This window comes from Balaenoptera musculus, chromosome 19 (assembly GCF_009873245.2).
Source record: "Balaenoptera musculus isolate JJ_BM4_2016_0621 chromosome 19, mBalMus1.pri.v3, whole genome shotgun sequence".
Taxonomy (NCBI): domain Eukaryota; kingdom Metazoa; phylum Chordata; class Mammalia; order Artiodactyla; family Balaenopteridae; genus Balaenoptera; species Balaenoptera musculus.
The window spans coordinates 46557742-46576684 of record NC_045803.1 but is presented as its reverse complement, the minus strand read 5'-3'; the positions used below and the strand labels follow the sequence as shown (position 1 = coordinate 46576684).

At 36.7% G+C, this 18943-nt stretch overlaps 1 protein-coding gene across 1 annotated transcript in view; it reads right to left on the bottom strand.

Moving 5' to 3' along the window:
- The window catches only part of HYDIN (HYDIN axonemal central pair apparatus protein), a 432518-nt gene that overhangs the window by 333455 nt on the left and 80120 nt on the right, over positions 1-18943 (bottom strand). The window contains 3 exon segments of the mRNA XM_036834209.1: positions 1762-1881; positions 12291-12416; positions 14218-14375. Of these exon segments, the coding sequence (XP_036690104.1) occupies positions 1762-1881; positions 12291-12416; positions 14218-14352 (381 nt within the window). The 5' untranslated portion in view covers positions 14353-14375.

Below are 18943 nucleotides of genomic sequence, written 5' to 3'. Positions count from 1 at the left end.
AGAGAGGTAGAGAAACAAAGACCAAACAGGCTCTGTCTTTTGCACTCATGGCAGTCAGGAAGCAAATAAAAGGTAAACGACACAGAAAGTATTTCTCAGTGCCCCAAATGTATCTCAGTGGTTCCTTGCATATCCATGAACCAGGAAGTAGAGAAGCATGCTTACATCAGCCACCTCGTATGAAGGTCCTGGGAGTAACTCACCAAGAACAAGCCCGCCTAGCCTAGAGAATCTGTCTGCTTGTTGATAGCTGAACTTTCCTTAGATGAGGACCTTCCTTTCATGGGATCCAATACTCTAGCAGCATCTTACCAGGAAGTGTGGGTTTTATCCATGAGAACTGAATGCCCTTTGGCAGACAAAACTCACACATGCCTCTTATCCTTGACGTGCTCATATACACTCAGTGACAATCATTTCTTGCTTATGGCTGGGGAGGAGTAGCCAAAGTACCCTTTGGACTAGCTCCTCTCTGCCTTTAATAGCCGAAAAAAACTTGAACAAGAGTCAAAAAGTAATGGAGAAAGGGAAAACGAGAACTCGAAGTGAGAAACTAAATTGGTTGGCAGCCCTGCATGAAAAGAGAGAGTCCTAATGTCTATGTAACTCACCTCTTTCTGAGGTCTAGGAACATAACCCTGGACACCTCAGGTTTTTTTTCTTCTCTCGGCCTACACTTTAGCTTCCATCCCATGAGCTTCCCTTGCTAACACGCCTTCAGCAAAGAACTAAATGTTCCATTTTCTCCAAAGTCTGACTTTGCTGTCACTAAATCACCCCATTGATCTCTGAAAGGCATCACTGATTCCTTTAATGAGCTACTGTACTGAATATAACTGCAAGTCTTCCCATTTGCCTTGAATTCTTGCATAGTCTTCACTTATTTTCCCTACTTTATTATAGCTAGAATTTTTGTCTCAACCTTCTAAGACTCCCATAAGTATTTCTACTTGTCCTTAACACCTGATGCTTAGCATCTCTCTAATACCTTCCTTCCTACCTGATTACTTTTCACACTTAACTGTGCTTCATGCTGATCTTCTGCATTATTCTTCCTTTCATTATTGTTACATGTCAAGAAAATCTTCAGTCATTTAATACTCTTTCTTGAAATATACCCTAATATATCTCTGAAAGAAAAGGCATAAGGATGGAGAAGAAATCCTCAGTTGCAACCACAAAGAAACAAGGTACAGATAGTGGGAGAAGCCATCCAAAACTATCTGTAGACAAAATCTGAAGGCTATCTGAGGTAGAAGGGAGGAGATGGAAAAGAGAAAAGAGGATCTTCTTTTTTGTTTTGTTTTTTTTAATACAATTTGCAGAATCTAAATGCATTGGCTCAACAACTGCAATTCATATGAGTAGAGTTGATACCTTCAATTGGGGAAATAGTGGCTCTAACGTGGAGTATGTAAACATGAACAGTAATCATCTTGTATTAAATGAAAACCTAGCCCAAATGGTCACTCATGAGAACTTCATGACACTGATCTAGCCAATCCCTTATTCAACAAAATGTCAGTGCACACACTGGGAGTTTACCATTTGTTGGGTACTGCCCTGGGACTGAGCATTTAGCAACCAACCAACCAACATAGTCTTGTCTTCATTAAGCTTATAGTCAAAGGGCATGTTTTTATCTGTTTTCCTAGGCCTATCAAGTTAAGGAGCTTATCTAAGCCCCTACAGGATCCCATTTTATCTAATCCCTTCTTATATATCCATGAAAGGTACAGTCATCCCAGCAAACATACTCACTATGTCATTGTTCCTCAAAACCAGTGGAACTTCATAGACTTCACAGGGAGTGTAGTTCTGAAATACAATTTCTGATGGAAAGGGCTGGAATAAGGCTTGATCCAGGTCAATTCCTGGAAACTGCAGTTGAAAGAATAAATTAATCATATAGTCACACAGTGGCAGAAATGACTGGGGAAGATAAGAAATTACTACATATACCTATGAATATTAACACCAAGAACAAAGGAAACATTCAGAAAGGGGTAAGTACTATAAACACTGTTATAATCAGTAAGGTTATTGTCATCAACTTCTTTAATACAAAAGAAAGTAGGTTTTGGTCCTCAATTAAAAAAATAGGCTAGTTAGAACAACAACTCAAAACTTCCATTTCCAGTAATGGTGAATAAGGTAATTTGAACCAACTCCCCTATGAGAATAAGAAGAAAAGCTGTATCAACAAAAACCTGTTTGGAGGCACTGAGGGATTAACAAGACAGTATTATCTAATGTTAAAACTGAATTATCTCAAGCTAGTAGCTTATGTAGTATCCAACAGGTTTTGAGTATTGCCATGTTTCCCTTAAAAATTCAGAATACCCTATGATGCCCTGTTGAGTTCACGGTTGTATCTGGGAGCACCTCAGCAGAGAGTTTGGAAATTGAAGATGTAAGTATCCACCTCACTAATTTAGAACGACAATAGCAAACATAAAAAACACATTAAAACCCAAACATAAAAATGACACAACAAAAATAGCAGAAATTAATGAAATACAAAGTAACTGTCCCACAGAATCAACAAAGCCAAAAGTTGAGTCTTTAAAGACTAATAAAAATAGTAAAATACCTGAGTCTGATCAAGAAAAGAAGACAGAGCCAATTATAAAAGAGCCAATTATAAAAAATGAAAATGGGAACATTACTACAGAACCCAAACTAAGTAAAACGATAACAAATGCAGAAATTTAGATTAAAATTATAAATTCCTAGAAAAATACAATTTGTCAAAACTAGCACCAAAAGAAATAGAAAATATGAAGTGTTCCCTAACTATAAGAGAAATTGAATCTGTAAAGTAAAAAATGTTCATGGATAAAACTCTGGCCCAAATAGCTCTACAAGCAAATTCTGGTAAACATTTAAAGAAAATACAACCTGGGGCTTCCCTGGTGGCATAGTGGTTAAGAATCCACCTGCCAATGCAGAGGACACGGGTTCAAGCCCTGGTCCAGGAAGATCCCACATGTCGCGGAGCAACTAAGCCCGTGCGCCACAACTACTGAGCCTGCACTCTAGAGCCCATGAGCCACAACTACTGAAGCCCATGTGCCACAACTACTGAAGCCCGTGTGCCACAACTACTGAAGCCCACGTGCCCTAGAGCCCATGCTCCGCAACAAGAGAAGCCACCACAGTGAGGAGCCCACGCACCACAACGAAGAGTAGCCCCCACTCGCCACAACTAGAGAAAGCCCACACACAGCAATGAAGACCCAACACAGCCAAAAATAAATAAATTAATTAATTTTTTAAAAAGTATGGCACTGCCATTTAAAGAAAATACAACTCAAACATTATAGAAACTCTCCCAAAGGAAAGAAAAACAAAAAATTAGGGGTCGCCAAACCAAGATGACAGAATAGAAGGATGAGGAGCTTACCTCCTCTCACAAATACATCAAAAGTACATCTACATGTGGAATAATTCTCACAGAATACCTGCTCAATGCTGGCAGAAGATCTCATAAAATCAAAATCGCAAGAAAGATTACCACATAACCAGCTAGGATGAAAGAAAAAAAATAAATGAATCAGGACAGGACCTGTGCCCCTGGGAGGGAGCTGTGAAAGAGGAAAGGTTCCCTCATCCTGGGAAGCCCCTTCACTGGCGTGGTGATCAGCTGGGACAGAAAGGGAGCTTCAGAGGCTTGGAGGAGAGTGCAGCAGTCAGTTTACAACAGGCAGAACAGAGAGAGCACAGCGCAAAAGCAGTCCTAAGAGGGAAGTTCATAGCAATACAGGCCTTCCTGTAAAAAACAAGAAAAATCTCAAATAAACAACCTAACCTACCACCTAAAAGAATCAGAAAAAGAAGAACAAACAAAACCTAAAGTTAGCAGAAAGAAGGAAATAATAAAGATCAGAGAGGAAATAAATAAAATAGAGATTTTTAGAAAGTAGAAAAAAACAAATAAAACCAAGAGCTGTTTTATTTAAAGGATAAACAAAATCAACAAACCTCTGTTCAGGTTCACCAAGAAGAAAAGACTCACATAAACAAAATAAGAAATGAAAGAGGAGAAATAACAACCAATACCACAGAAATACAAAAAACCATAAGAGAATACTATGAACAATTATATGCCAACAAATTGGACAACCTAGAATAAATGGATAAGTTTCTAGAAACATACAGCCCACCAAAACTGAATCAAGAAGGAATAGATAATTTGAACAGACCAATCACTAGAGATGAAATAGAACCTGTAATTTAAAAACTCCCTGCAAACAAAAGTCCAGGACCAGATGGCTTCACTAGGGAATTCTACCAAACATACAAAGAACTTACACCAAAACTCTTATATCAAACTCTTCCAAAAGACTGAAGAGGAAAGGACACTCCCAAAGTCATCCCATGAAGCCACCATTGCCCTGATACCAAAACCAGACAAAGACAATACCAAAAAAAGAAAATTACAAGTCAATTACAAACCAAATCTAACAACACATAAAAAAAGATCACACACCACGATCAAGTTGGATTCATCCCAGGGTCACAAGGATGGTTCAACATAAGCAAATCAATCAATGTGATATACCACATCAACAAAAGAAAAGACAAAAACCACATGATCATCTCAATAGATGCAGAAAAAACATTTGATAAAATTCAACATCCATTCATGATAAAAAAAAAACTCTTACCAAAGTGGGTATAGAGGGAACATATCTCAACATAATAAAAGCTATTTATGACAAACCCACAGCCAACATAATACTCAACAGTGAAAAGCTGAAAGCCTTCCCACTAAAACCTGGAACAAGACAAGGATGCTCACTGTCACCAATTCTATTCAACATGGTATTGGAAGGCCTAGCCACAGCAATCAGATAAGAAAAAGAAATAAAAGTTGTCCACATTGGAAGAAAAGAGGTAAAACTGTCATTATATGCAGATGACATGATACTATATATAGAAAACTCTAAAGACTCCACACAAAAACTACTAGAACTGATAAGTAAATTCAGCAAGGTAGCAGGATACAAGATTAACATACAGAAATCTGCTGCATTTCTATACACTAACAATGAAATACTGGAAAGGGAAAGTAAAAAACAATTCACTTTAAAATCACATATGGGCTTCCCTGGTGTGCAGTAGATAAGAAACTGCCTGCCAATGCAGGGGACACAAGTTCAATCCCTGGTCCAGGAAGATCCCACATGCCATGGAGCAACTAAGCCCGTGCACCACAACTACTGAGCCTGCGCTCTAGAGCCCATGAGCCACAACTACTGAAGCCCACGTGCCTAGAGCCTGTGCTCCATAACAAGAGAAGCCACCACAATGAGAAGCCGGCGCACCACAATGAAGAGTAGCCCCTGCTCGCCGCAACTAGAGAAAGCCCACATGCAGCAATGAAGACCCAATGAAGCCAAAAATAAATAAATAAATAAATAATGTTTTTAAAATCACATACAAAATACAAAAAAACCTGATGAAGCAGATGAAAGGCATATGCTGAGAACTATAAAACACTTATAAAGGAAACTGAAGATGATTCAAAGAAATGGAAAGATAGCTCATGCTCTTGGATTGGAAGAATTAAACTGTTAAAATGGCCATACTACCCAAAGCAATTTACAGATTTAATGTGATCCCTATCAAATTACCTATGACATTTTTCACAGAACTAGATCAATTAATCCTAAAATTTATATGGAACCATAAAAGACCCAGAATTGCCAAAGCAATCCTGAGGAAAAAGAACAAAGCTAGAGGCATAACCCTAACAGAGTTCAGACAATACTACAAAGCTACAGTAATCAAAACAGCAAGGTTTTGGCACAAAGACAGACATATGGATCAATGGAACAGAACAGAGAGCCCAGAAATAAACCCACACACTTATGGTCAATTAATCTTTGACAAAGGAGGTAAGAATACACAATGGAGAAAAGACAGTCTCCTCAGCAAGCAGTGCTGGGAAAGCTGGACAGCCACATGTAAATCAATGAAGTTAGAACACACCCTCACACCATACACAAAAATAAACTCAAAATGGTTTAAAGACTTAAGCATAAGACATGACACCATAAAACTCCAGAAGAGACCATAGGAAAAACATTCTGACATAAATCGTACCAATGTTTTCATAGTTCAGTCTCCCAAGGCAACAGAAATAAAAGCAAAAATAAACAAATGGGACCTAATCAAACTTATAAGCTTTTGCACAGCAAAGGAAACGATAAACAAAATGAAAAGACAACCTACAGACTGGGAGAAATTATCTGCAAATGATGCAACAGACAAGGGCTTAATTTCCAAAATATACAAATAGCTCATACAACTCAATAACAAGAAAAGAAACAATCCAAGAATGGACAGAAGACCTAAATAGACATTTCTCCAAAGAAGAAATACAGATGGCCAACAGGCACATGAAAAAATGCTCAACACCACTAATTATTAGAGAAATGCAAACCAAAACCACAATGAGTTACCACCTCACAGTGGTCAGAATGGCCATCATTAAAAGTCTGCAAATAACAAATGCTGGAGACGGTGTGGAGAAATAGGAATCTTCTACACTGCTGGTGGGAATGTAAATTGGTGCAGTCACTGTGGAGAACAGTATGGAGGTTCTTTAAAAAAACTAAAAACAGGGGCTTCCCTGGTGGTGCAGTGGTTGAGAGTCTGCCTGCCAATGCAGGGGACACAGGTTCGAGCCCTGGTCTGGGAAGATCCCACATGCCGCGGAGCAACTAGGCCCGTGAGCCACAACTACTGAGCCTGCACGTCTGGAGCCTGTGCTCCCAACAAGAGAGGCTGCGATAGTGAGACGCCCACGCACCGCGATGAAGAGTGGCCCCCGCTTGCCACAACTAGAGAAAGCCCTCGCATAGAAACAAAGACCCAACACAGCCAAAAATAAAAATAAATTAATTAATTAAAAAAAAAAAAACAAAAAAACTAAAAACAGAGTTACCATATGATCCTGCAATCCCACTCCTAGGCATATATCTGGATAAAACTTTAATTCGAAAAGATACATGCACCCCAATGTTCATAGCAGCTCTATTTACAATAGCCAAGACATGGAAACAACCTAAATGTCCATTGACAGATGAATGGCTAAAGAAGACATGGTATATATACACAATGTAATACTACTCAGCCATAAAAAAGAATGAAATAATGCCATTTGTAGCAACATGAATGGACCTAGAGGTTATCATACTAAGTAAAGTAAGTGAGAAGGACAAACACCATATGATATCACTTATATGTGGAATCTAAATTATGACAGAAATGAACTTATTTATGAAACAAAAACAGACTCACAGACATAGAAAACAAACTTAAGGTTACCAAAGGGGAAAGAGGGTGGGAAAGGGATAAATTAGGAGTTTGGGATTAGCAGATACAAACTACTATATATAAAATAGATAAACAACAAGGTCCTACTATATAGCACAGGGAACTATATTTAATATCCTAGAGTAAACCACAATGAAAAAGAAAAACAAAAAATTAAATGTCTTCCATTTAATGATGATGTTGTTAGCATAACTTTCATATATCTGAGAAAGACAGTAGGAGACAGGAAAATTATAGGTCATGAACCATAGAGCAAAAAAAAAAAAGAGCAAAACATTAGCAAACTGAAACCTACAATATATAAAAAAGATAATACATGACCAAGTTGAGTCTATCTCAGAAATACAAGGTATTTTAACACTAGAAGTTTTGATCAAGAAGAAACAAAACTGACATTTTCCCCAGAACAAAAACTTGTTTATTTAGAAAATTCAAAATAACCTATAGATAAATTAGAATTAACAAGTGATTTATCAAGGTCACTGAGTACAAGGTCAACATAAAAAATCAATTATATTTCTTTGTACTAGCAATGAACATTTAGGAAATGAAATTTATAAACAATACCATTTAAAATCACATCCTAAAACATAAAATACATAGGAATAAATCCAATGAAAGACGTGCAAGACCTTTACCTGGAAAAACTACAAACCATTATCGACAGAAATTAAAGAAGATCTACACTGAACTACTGACAATTGTGTGGAAAATACACAAATATGCATATTTATAGGAAGAGTCAATCATTTAGACAGGGTAGAAGAATCATAAGAATCCCTAAGTTAGAACTCTGGGGAGAAGAAAAGGCTAACACAACTCAGTTACTCCTCCTCCCTTCGTCTCATTTCCCTTCCAAATAAATACATACATATGATCCGCTTTCATAAAGAGCTGCCCTTAGAATCATGGAGAATTCCTGCTGGTCTGCCACCCTACCGAGCCCCGCCTCAACATTTACTACCTGCAAACAGCAAGTCCAGGAAGAATTCCCTTCTTTATTTCAAAGATGAGTGACAATAATAATCACAATGACAAATAAAGCCAGAATCTATACAAAAACATTCAAGAAAAAAAAAGAGAAGCAAAGAAAATGTCAAATATTCGCCAGAAAAGCATTGCCATGAAATAATAAGAATCTTAACTACACCATTTCACCATAAACTCAAAGAACATAATGGAAAAAAATCAGAGAGCACAAAGCAAATATTCAAGAGTGCAGGGAAGATTAAGCAATCAAAAGAGATGAAAACTTCATGTGTTCATTCAACAAATGCTAATTGAGTTTCTAATATTTTCCATATGTTGAGCATACAGTAGTGAACAAAGCCAATAAAGCCCCTGCCTCATGAAGCTGAAATGCTTAAGGAAATGGATAAAAAATAAAGAAACAGGGACTTCCCTGGTGGTCCAGGGGCTAAGACTCCACGCTCCCAATGCAGGAGGCCCGGGTTCGATAGCTGGTGAGGGAACTAGATCCCATATGCCGTAACTAAAGATCCCACACACAGCAACGAAAATCCCATGGGCCTCAACTAAGACTCAGCACAGCCAAATAAATAAATAAATATTTTTTTAAAAAAAGGAATACATAATATGAGGTCAGGCAGTGATAAGGCTATGAAGAAAACCAAAGCAGGACAAGGAGACAGAGTGAATGGGGGGATGGTTGCTCTTTATGATAGGTAGTCAAGGGATGGCCTCTCTGAGGAAATGATCTGAAGCAAGTCATGCAAAGATCTGAGAGAACAGCATTCCAGTTAGAAGGAATAACAAATGCAAAGGCCCTATCCTTGAGTGCTTGAAGAGCAGCAAGAGGGGAGAGCAGTTAGAAGAGAATGAGCTGGGGGAGAGAGGAAGGAAAAGACTATGAAGGACTCAGGATCAGATGATGCAGGACCTTATAACTATGAGGGTAACAGGAAGCTACTAGGTGGTTTTCAACACAGAAGTCACATGTTCTGATTTACATTTTTAAAAACCACTCTTGGGACTTCCCTGGTGGCCCAGTGGTTAAGAATCTGCCTGCCAATGCAGGGGACACAGGTTCGAGCCCTGGTCCGGGAAGATCCTACATGCCATGGAGCAACTAAACCCGTGCGCCACAACTACTGACCCCGCGAGCCACAACTACTGAAGCCCGCGCACCTAGAGCCCATGCTCTGCAACAAGAGAAGCCACCACAATGAGAAGCCTGCACAACGCAGCGAAGAGTAGCCCCGCTCACCGCAACTAGAGAAAGCCCGCGCGCAACGAAGACCCAACACAGCCAAAAAATAAATAAATAAATAAATTTTTTAAATAAATAAATAAATAATAAAATAAAAACCACTCTTACTTCTTTGTGGAGAATTGATTACGGGAGGATGAGTTGGAAACAGGGAGGTTATTTCAGGAGTCTAGATGATGGTGGGTTGAACTGGGATGGTAGTGGTGGAGGTGGTGAGAAGTGGTTGGATTAAAGACATATTTGTGATTACCAGCCCTTGTTTTGGATTTCATATAAGACGTGAGAAAAACAGAGGCATCAGAGATAACATCAAGGTTTTTGACCTGAGAAAATAGATAAATGGGGGTATTACATGGTGGAGGGAGGAAAGACAAAAGAGGAAAGATCATGCCTTTAGGGAAAGAATGTAATGTGAAAATTAGCTCTTAAAGATTTTAAGTTTGAGCTGCCAATCACACATTGAGCTGAATATATGATCCAGGGTTCAGGGGCTAGGCCATAGGAGGAGATATAATTATGAAAACAATCATTTAAAAGGTGAAATTTAAAGCCTTGTCCCTAGAAGGGGTCACCTAAGGAATGAGTTCAGAAGAGAAAGAAGTTTAAGGACCAAGTACTGGGGAACTCCAATGTTTAGTCAACAGGAAGAGGAGAAAGATCCAACAAATAAGAAAAAAGCAACCAGTGAAGTAGGAAGAAAGCCAAAGAAGAGTGATATCTGAGACACAAGTGAATTAAAAGGTACAAAAAAAGAAACTAGCTATGTAAAATGCTGTGAGACAACCCAGGTGTGTTGAACTGGTCAAGCTTAAGAATGAATTTTAAGAGAAACACACACACACACACAACTCAAAGTAAGGGATACAGAGGATAAGCTGATGAATGTAATTACAATGAAATGGGAATGAACAGAAAGTTTAAGATGGATTAGGGAGGAAATGCAAGGTGTAGAAGGGCAGACAAAGAAGATCCAGCATGTTCACAATTGATATTTCTAAAAAAAATAAAAACAAAAATGGCATGAACAAATACTTGATAATTCAAGAAAAACTTTCTAGAAATAAAATAATGGTACGTAGTGTCTTAGGAAAAATTTAGTCACATCCTAATAAAATCACTGGACATCAAATAAGAATAAACAATCTTTGGGCATACAAGCTAAAATATTAGGCTTCATACTTCCGCATATTGTCATTTAAAGCCAGAAGGAAGTGAAGAAAATGCCTGCAAATCTCTTATGGGGAAAATGTGTGACCCAAGAATTTTACATCTAACAAATCTCAGTTCACCTATAAAGGCAATAGGCAAATATTATCAAACTTATAAAATCAAGGAAATATAGTTTCCATAATCTCTTCTTGAGGAAATGAGAAGAGTATAACTATCAACCAAATAAGAAACAAATGAAACTCTGGAAAATAAAGTAAAAAATAACCGACTGAGTTGACAGAGGACAGAGGCAAGAAGATGAGATGTGGTACACTAATTTCTTCATCCTTCATAGCAGGAATCAAAATACATTAAAACACACACACAAGCAGTACACACAGAACAATACACATAGTCTGGTCTTAGTTATGCTCTGGGAAAGGAGCAGTTAGCCCTTAATTAGGATGAATTAGCTTTGGAGAAAGCTGTGTTCCCTGCTCTCAAAGTTAGAGGGTGGTTATGGGAAAGAGAGGAAACAATGAATAACTAAAGCTAGAAGTGCTCAGAAGAAGAGCAAATTTTATGCATATCCTAGACGGGTGGCAATGGCATGCCAAGGAGAGCAAAAGAGCCTGAGGGACTCACTTGTCTTTTGGGAAATCACTCTGAAAAACGCTCAGGAATAGCTGGGAACCCTTTGAGAGGAGGCTAATCTCCAGCAGTTCAACTGATGGAGGCTCATACCATAATTTGTGCAAAAAGTGAAGCATATAATTCAAGAAATTAATTAAAATGTAGGAAATAAGAACTACTTTATAAACATACGCTCCCAAAGCCTGGAATGTATGGTTTACATGAGAATACAGAAACATGTTAAAATAGCTATTCTTTAGAGACTAAAAGGATACATTTGTTATTGGAAATGAGCCAGAATAGACAAAAATGCCTATTTTAATAAACAGTCCCTCCTTCTTCCTTTCTAGTTATGACAGCTCAGGTAAGGAGGGATTTCTTACACTAGGAGGATAACCTAATTGGGCTTGGCTAATATAATTCTTGGGATTACTCCTAATCTGTAAACAATAGTGCCCAGAAGTAGCTAAGGAAGAAATGTGACTAGTCAAAAGTTAGTTGAGGACTTCCCTGGTGGTCCAGTGGGTAAGACTCCATGCTCCCAATGCAGGGGGCCCAGGTTCGATCCCTGGTTGGGGAACTAGATCCCGCATGCATGCTGCAACTAAGAGTCCGCATGCCACAACTAAAGATCCTGCGTGCCTCAACGAAGATCCCACATGCCGCAACTAAGACCCGGCACAGCCAAAAATAAATAAATAAAAATAATAAATAAATAAATATTTTTTAAAAGTTATTGTACTGTGTAATTCTTTTCGTATCAAATTATAGCTATCAAGATCAACAGAGGTAGAAAAAGAATATATAAAACAAATCCAATAAGGGATTAGTTAGCCCAGGAACAATAAGTACTGCTTAGTTCTTATTGTTCTAGAATATTCACATTATTCCAGGACCTACTTTATATGCAAGTATGACAGAAAGCAGCTACCTTTTGATGTGTTGTTTCCCTCATATCTAAAAGTTCAATGATCTGTGGTCGGCACATCACACGTGTATTAGCCAGTCTCTGCTCTGTGGTGAGGGACATTTCCTTCAGGAACTCTGAGGGAGTCAGCTAGAATTTAAAGCAACAGGAGCCAAAGATTCATAAATGGTAATACTGAAAAAGTGCTTTCATAAGTGTCAGTAATGAATAATTTGTGTTTGCAGCTTTCAGGATAATTCTGGAATGCCACTAAGTTCCCGTATAAAACGTTTAAATAACTAAATAATACAAGCGAAGTACCCGTGCACTTCTGAGCTCTTTGCACAATAATTTGAAAGGATATGTGGTTGCTGTTTCCTTATGATTTTGAAGGAATCACACAAAAGAACCTGGGGTGGGGGAGAGGAAGGTCAAGAAATTGCACAGGAACATGTCCAAAGAGCTTAACATATATGCTCAGAAGAGCATAAAACTCTAGGTTTCTAAAATCACTTAAGGGCTTCAGAGCTAAGGAGGCTAATCCTCCTTGAAATATTTCTATTTCTCAAATGAAGTTACAACATGCAAGTAAAGCTTTTGGGCGTTTATCATGTTATATCAGGTTAAAGAGAAATCTTATAAAGTAAAGGATCTGGGAAGTATGACTGTGCTGCTTAGGAACGAGTTTGAACTTTTTAGAAATTGTAAGAGCACATTTAGACCTTGTTTTAAAAGAGCTCTAAGTCAATCATCAGATCCAGCAGCCAGTCACATCCACATACCCAAACAAGAACATAAAATTCTTCAACACTTTCTACTGTTATGAGAAAAAAATGTAACCTATCATTTAAATAAAATCATTTAAATAAACCAGCAAGGGCTTACCCAAGAACAATCACTATTCATTGTTGTTCTGGAATGTTCACTTTGTTCTAGGGCTACTTTATATGCAAAGAGATTATGATCACTGGCAGCAACATAATGCTTAAGTATCTGCCAAGACTTCTTAAAACATTCAGGGGTATATAATTTAGCTGATTCATTTCGCCTTGGGTTAAAATCAATGCTCTTCAAATTCCCTACAAAATTAATTTTTGTGATTGAATCCATTTAAATGAAGGCATATTTCTAATACAGCTTCCAACTTGGTTTTTTAAGATTCTTTTTGATTGGAACACAGATTAGAATGTTAAAATGTTATGAGGTATCAGCTGTGTTGTGATTTAAATAAAAATAAACTCTTACAAGCAAAAAGTAATGAGTTACTTTAAATCTGAAACAAGAACAATCACAAAAGAAAATGATGATAGATTTTATTTTTCTAATTGGAACATAACCTGAGACTAGTTTTTAAAATGCAGTGAACACAATGTTTAACACTTTAAATTGCTATTGCTATTTCCATAGCATGTAGTTTATAATTCAATTCTCACCAAATCATTATAATTCATTAAAAATATAATTGTTTTCTATCATAAAGGACAGAAAAAGTTACGCATTTTTCTTAGATATTATATAGTCATCATTTTAATGCACTATGTTCTACAAATACACAAACAAAAATAACTCTTGCCAATCAACAGGTAATTGATTATATATGTTAAACCTATGAAATTCTGCTATTTGACTGTTTTTGAACTACATAAATGACAGTCTCTTAAGGTTCTAGCTAATATTTAGAAAATCTTAATAATTTGCTTGCATAGTCTTAGTTCAACTGATTAACTTAAGCAATTTAATTTAAGCCTCTACTTTGATGTATATAATTTCAAAAACTTCCCAGGCTTTAAAAGGTAACTATGCTCCGCAGCAATCTACCCATGTTAACTAAACTGATATTATCAGCCAGTAATTCTGTTTGATATTCTGAGAATGCCAAGTAGCAACTGTCATTCTCCTGAGGAGAAAGACTGCATTAAGTATTTTACTCTGAAATTCTCTTATACATTACCATTCGATTTACTTCTTCTTCTGTAACCACCTTCGGACTCAGGGGTGGCAAAATCTTGCTTTGGAATCCTTTAAGTGTTCTGACTAACCCCATCTGAACAGCCCCCATGGACTCCTCAAGACTTCTACTTGTCATTTTTAGTTATTTCCTTTGTATACCTAAGAGTGAAAAAAAAATAGTTTTAGAACAAATACAGTTAATTCCTGAATATGGGTCACATTTTTTGAAGCTTTTTCAAATATACAAAGGTTTAGAAAATACCGATTTTCAAAAATACATCCAATGCTTGGAACAAATGCCTTAACTGTAGGAGTCTATTCCATGAATCTGTCTAGATTTAGCCTTATCCCGAAGTCTAGGATCCCTTTTAGAAAAAGCAAGTGATTCTGGACTAAGCTCAGGGAAGACATGAAAACATAAGCAGTTACTATATTTTGGTACTTTTATCTTCTCCAGATAAATAAACAAAAACTGCTCAATAACTATACTTCATAGTTTGCTACTTTATCTGCTTATTTGACAATTCTCTCTCATGGCACCCTTCAAACACAATAAATATAAGGCTTCAGACTTTCACAGCTGGGCAGAGAATTGAAAAAGGCAGCATGAGATTATATATGGAAAAAGAAGTTTGTGAAAACTTTTTTGAGGTTTATAGTAATAAACAAGGCATTAAACAGCCACCCAATACCTCCAAATCAAAAAATATGACATCTCCCCTTTGCATATATTTCCTTATACTTCTAGCAGGACACTTGCAACTTTGGAAGTCCATTTATGACTAAGTAGGGATTTCTACTTTTAATAATAGCAGGCTAGATTGTTCAACCCTGTGCAGGAAAAAAAAAAAAAAAAAAAAGCTTGATTCAATGTCAAATAAAAAACCTTAAAATTGTTAAAAGTTCAAAAGACAATAAGGCACTACCAGACCAAAATGGAGGGGAAAACAGTGCATAAAGGAAAACAGATATGATGAAAATGTAATATGATACACTGAAATAAAGCAGTAAAACACCCAAAGAAATGAATATGAAATTTTAAAATAAGAAAAAAGATCAGAGAAAGAAATGATTGAAATAGAAGACAGTGAAAGAAGTTCTAACATGCTATAATTGAAGCCCATGAAGAAGAAAAAGTACTGGAGGGGAATTAATATTTAAAGCCATAATCCAAGAAAAATTCCAGAAAAAAAAAAACAATGAAAAGGGACTAGTAGGTACCCAGGAAAACTGACCCAAAATGATCAACTATAAGTCTTATCTTAGAAGAACTGCTAGACTTTAAAGAATTTTTAAAATTAGCGTCCAGGCAAAAAGTCAAAATAACGTACAAGGGGAAGAGAATTAGATGTCATTGGACTTTGTAAAAGCAAGCTATGCAGTGGGAAAACAGAGGAGCAGCATTTTTCAAAAACTTTACAAAGCATGAGCCAAGGATTTTACAAGGAACCAAGCTCTCCTTCAGTCACTGAGGCTACAGAAAAGGAGTTTTGAACGTGCAAAAGCCCAGCGAATATTATAAACATGTTCCCTTCCCGAAGAATATACTAGAGGATGGGCTTCATCCAACCAAAAGCTGACTGGCGAATTTCAGCAAAAGGACTGATGATGAGCATTTCGTATATTTAATTGTACAGGTATTAAAATAATGTTGAAGACATAAGGAGAAGAATAGAATTTAAACGTTATATTTTCTGACAAAGTAGAAAGGATGAAATTTTAAATGAAAAGAAAAAAGAGAAAGACAGCCGAAAAGTAGAAAAGATTAACAATTGTATAAGTACTAGGTAGGAATCAAACCATTTAACGAGATAGAATAAAGGAGAATTAAGGGAATTATGGTAAAAAGCCCCTATGATGGCAGTCAATGATACCTGTTTCCAAGCATTCATATATTTATATGATCCTCTCCCCTTGAGTGTGGGCTGTGCTTAGGTATTCTAACAAATATAATACAGTACAAGTGATGGATGTCACATCTGAGATCAGTTATAAAGAGAATCAGTTCCATCTTGGGCACTGTCTGGCTCTCTCGAATAGCCAGTTACCACATTGTAAGGACACTCAGGAAACCTACAGAGAGGCCCATGTGGTGAGGAACCAAGCCTTGACAGCAATGACATGAGTGAGCTTGGCAGTGGATCTTCTGAGGCCTGCCAACAACCATGTGAATGAAAGCAGAGTTGCCAGCCCCAGTTGAGCCTTAAGATGACTGCAGTCTGGGCAACAGCTTGACAGGAGATGCATGAGAGACCCTGAGTAGGAAGCACCCAGCTAAGCCTCACCTAGATTCCTGACCTACAGAAACTGAGAAAACAAATATTCAGTGTTTTAAGCTATTAATCTGGGGGTAATTCGTTATACAGTAATAGATAACAATATAGGCACTATAAAGGGTTTATATACAAAGAAACTACTGAATATAAAGATAAGCCTTCCTAAATACCAAAAGTAATTTTAGAAAAAGCAAAGAAGACATACTAAATAAAGACAAACAATAAATCATATACAATCACAGTATACAATATACAATACACATAATTATTACAATGTAAAATAATATAGGCAGTGTGATGTCACCAACATGGAATAGGTGGTTGCCGACTTCAATCCCCCTCACAAAAAGACCAACTAGCAATCATCCCTAGACAAGACACCTTTGTGAAAATCCCAGAACCGAGGATGAGACTGAAGCATCCCCTTGGATCACAGAAACAGGGAAAAACCTCAAAAACATTTTATTAAGTAAAATAAGCCAGTCAAAAAAAACTACATATTGTATGAGTCCGTTCACATGAAGTGACCAGAACAGGAAAATCTCTAGAGAGAAAGTAATAGATTAGTTGTTGCAAAGGGTTGGGAGAAGTGAAGGAATAGAAGGGTGTTAACTAAAAGGTATGGGATTTCTTTCTGAGATGATGAAAATGTTTAAAACTGACTGTGGTGATGACTGCATGTGTTTGTGAATATACTAAAAACTGTGGATTGTATGTACACTTTAAATGGGTGAATTGTATCCTGAGCTGAATGTGAATTATATCTCAATAAAGTTGTTAAAAAATATATTTTAAAACATTTTGAAAAATCAATTATTAAAAGTTGAAAAGTGAAACAAATAAACCTTGCTGTATATCAAATTGGTGTTGTAACACCAAACAATTATTCCAACCAACTTTAAAACATGGTTTTTGACTATATATCTTCACTGTATAGTAGTCTTATTGTCGGTCATAATATTAGTAATAATATTTTAAAAACAAGTAGCTACATCAATATTGTTAGGAACCAAGCATTTCAGCATTTTAAAAATATAAAACAAAAAAAGTTCTTATATTAAGAAACCCTATAATCTTAAATTTAAATAGAAAATATGAGTTTTAGCTCATGATTATTCTCTGCTTTTAAATAACCTCCCTACTGAAAGACCCCAGAAGCAAAGAAAGCTAAGTAAGCAATGACAGTCCAGGGACATAGTGTGGTCTTTAAACACCATTTCCCACTAAAAGAAACCATAACTCCTTGGAGAAATGGGTAATTCAAGGTCTGGGGTATGAAATGTATAAGATGAACTTGGAACATTCTATTATAGTGTAAAATAAGTACATTATCAAAGGCTACTAGGGTTGTATCTAAGGAGCCCAGAGCAACTTGAAGGAGTTTCCATTCACCAAAGACAGGACAATTTGGGGAAAACAAAAACAAAAACAAAAGTCTGCAATGGATTAGCCTTTAAAACTCGGAGTTCAAAAGATACTAAAAAAAAAAAATCATTGGTCACCTTTGGAAGTTGCTAAGACACCAAACTAATTATTTTGGAAATAATAACTGGGAAGAATCAACCATTTATTCTGTACCATTTTTGTACAAATTGCATTGCAAGTTAACCAAATAGTTGATGACAGAAAATTATTCTTCATAGAAGAACTCCAGCTAATAAATGCAGAAGAAATGACAGAAAAATAATCACCATTTGCAGCCCCTAATGAAACGAAGGATCATCAATGCTAAAACCATTAGGAAGGATGTTGCTGAAGAACTTTATAATGGCTCAATCAGGCTAACAACACCTGAGCCCTCTAAATAAATCAGTCTTAACACTAAAAGAGTGAAAACCAGACATATTATGTGCCTCCTGACGTGATGCAGTACACAGCACCACCTGTGCAGACCTGTGAACAACAATCTAAACCTAAATTTAATTAAGTCTCTAGACCTACCAGCTAGGTTGCAGGAGATAAAGAAATGCAGGAACATGTGTTTTCTGTAAGAATATAATTAAGCCAAATCTAGAATGTGGAAAATGTTACAGGAAAATGACCTACTTTGCTCAAGTAATGAAGAGCGTGTGTGTGCAAACATGAACACACAAGAAAGAAAGAGAGAGAGAGAGAGAGAGAGAGAGAGGAAGGATAGTTATGAATTAAGAGAATCACTTCAACGATAATGATATAGGTAGATTATAAGCAAAAGGATGGAAGAGGTATACCATGCAAAAGTTGGTCAAAAGAAAGCAAGAAGGGCTACAGTAATATTAGATAAAGTTGACTTCAAATAAAAAAAAAATGATCAGGAACAAAGAGGGACACTATAATGTAAAAGGGTGAATCTACCAAAAGGACATAGCAATCATAATTGTAAGTGCACCAAACAACTTTTAAAATATGTGATTTGAACCAAGCTTCAAAATATATAATGCAAAAAATGAAAAGAACTATACAAATCCACAA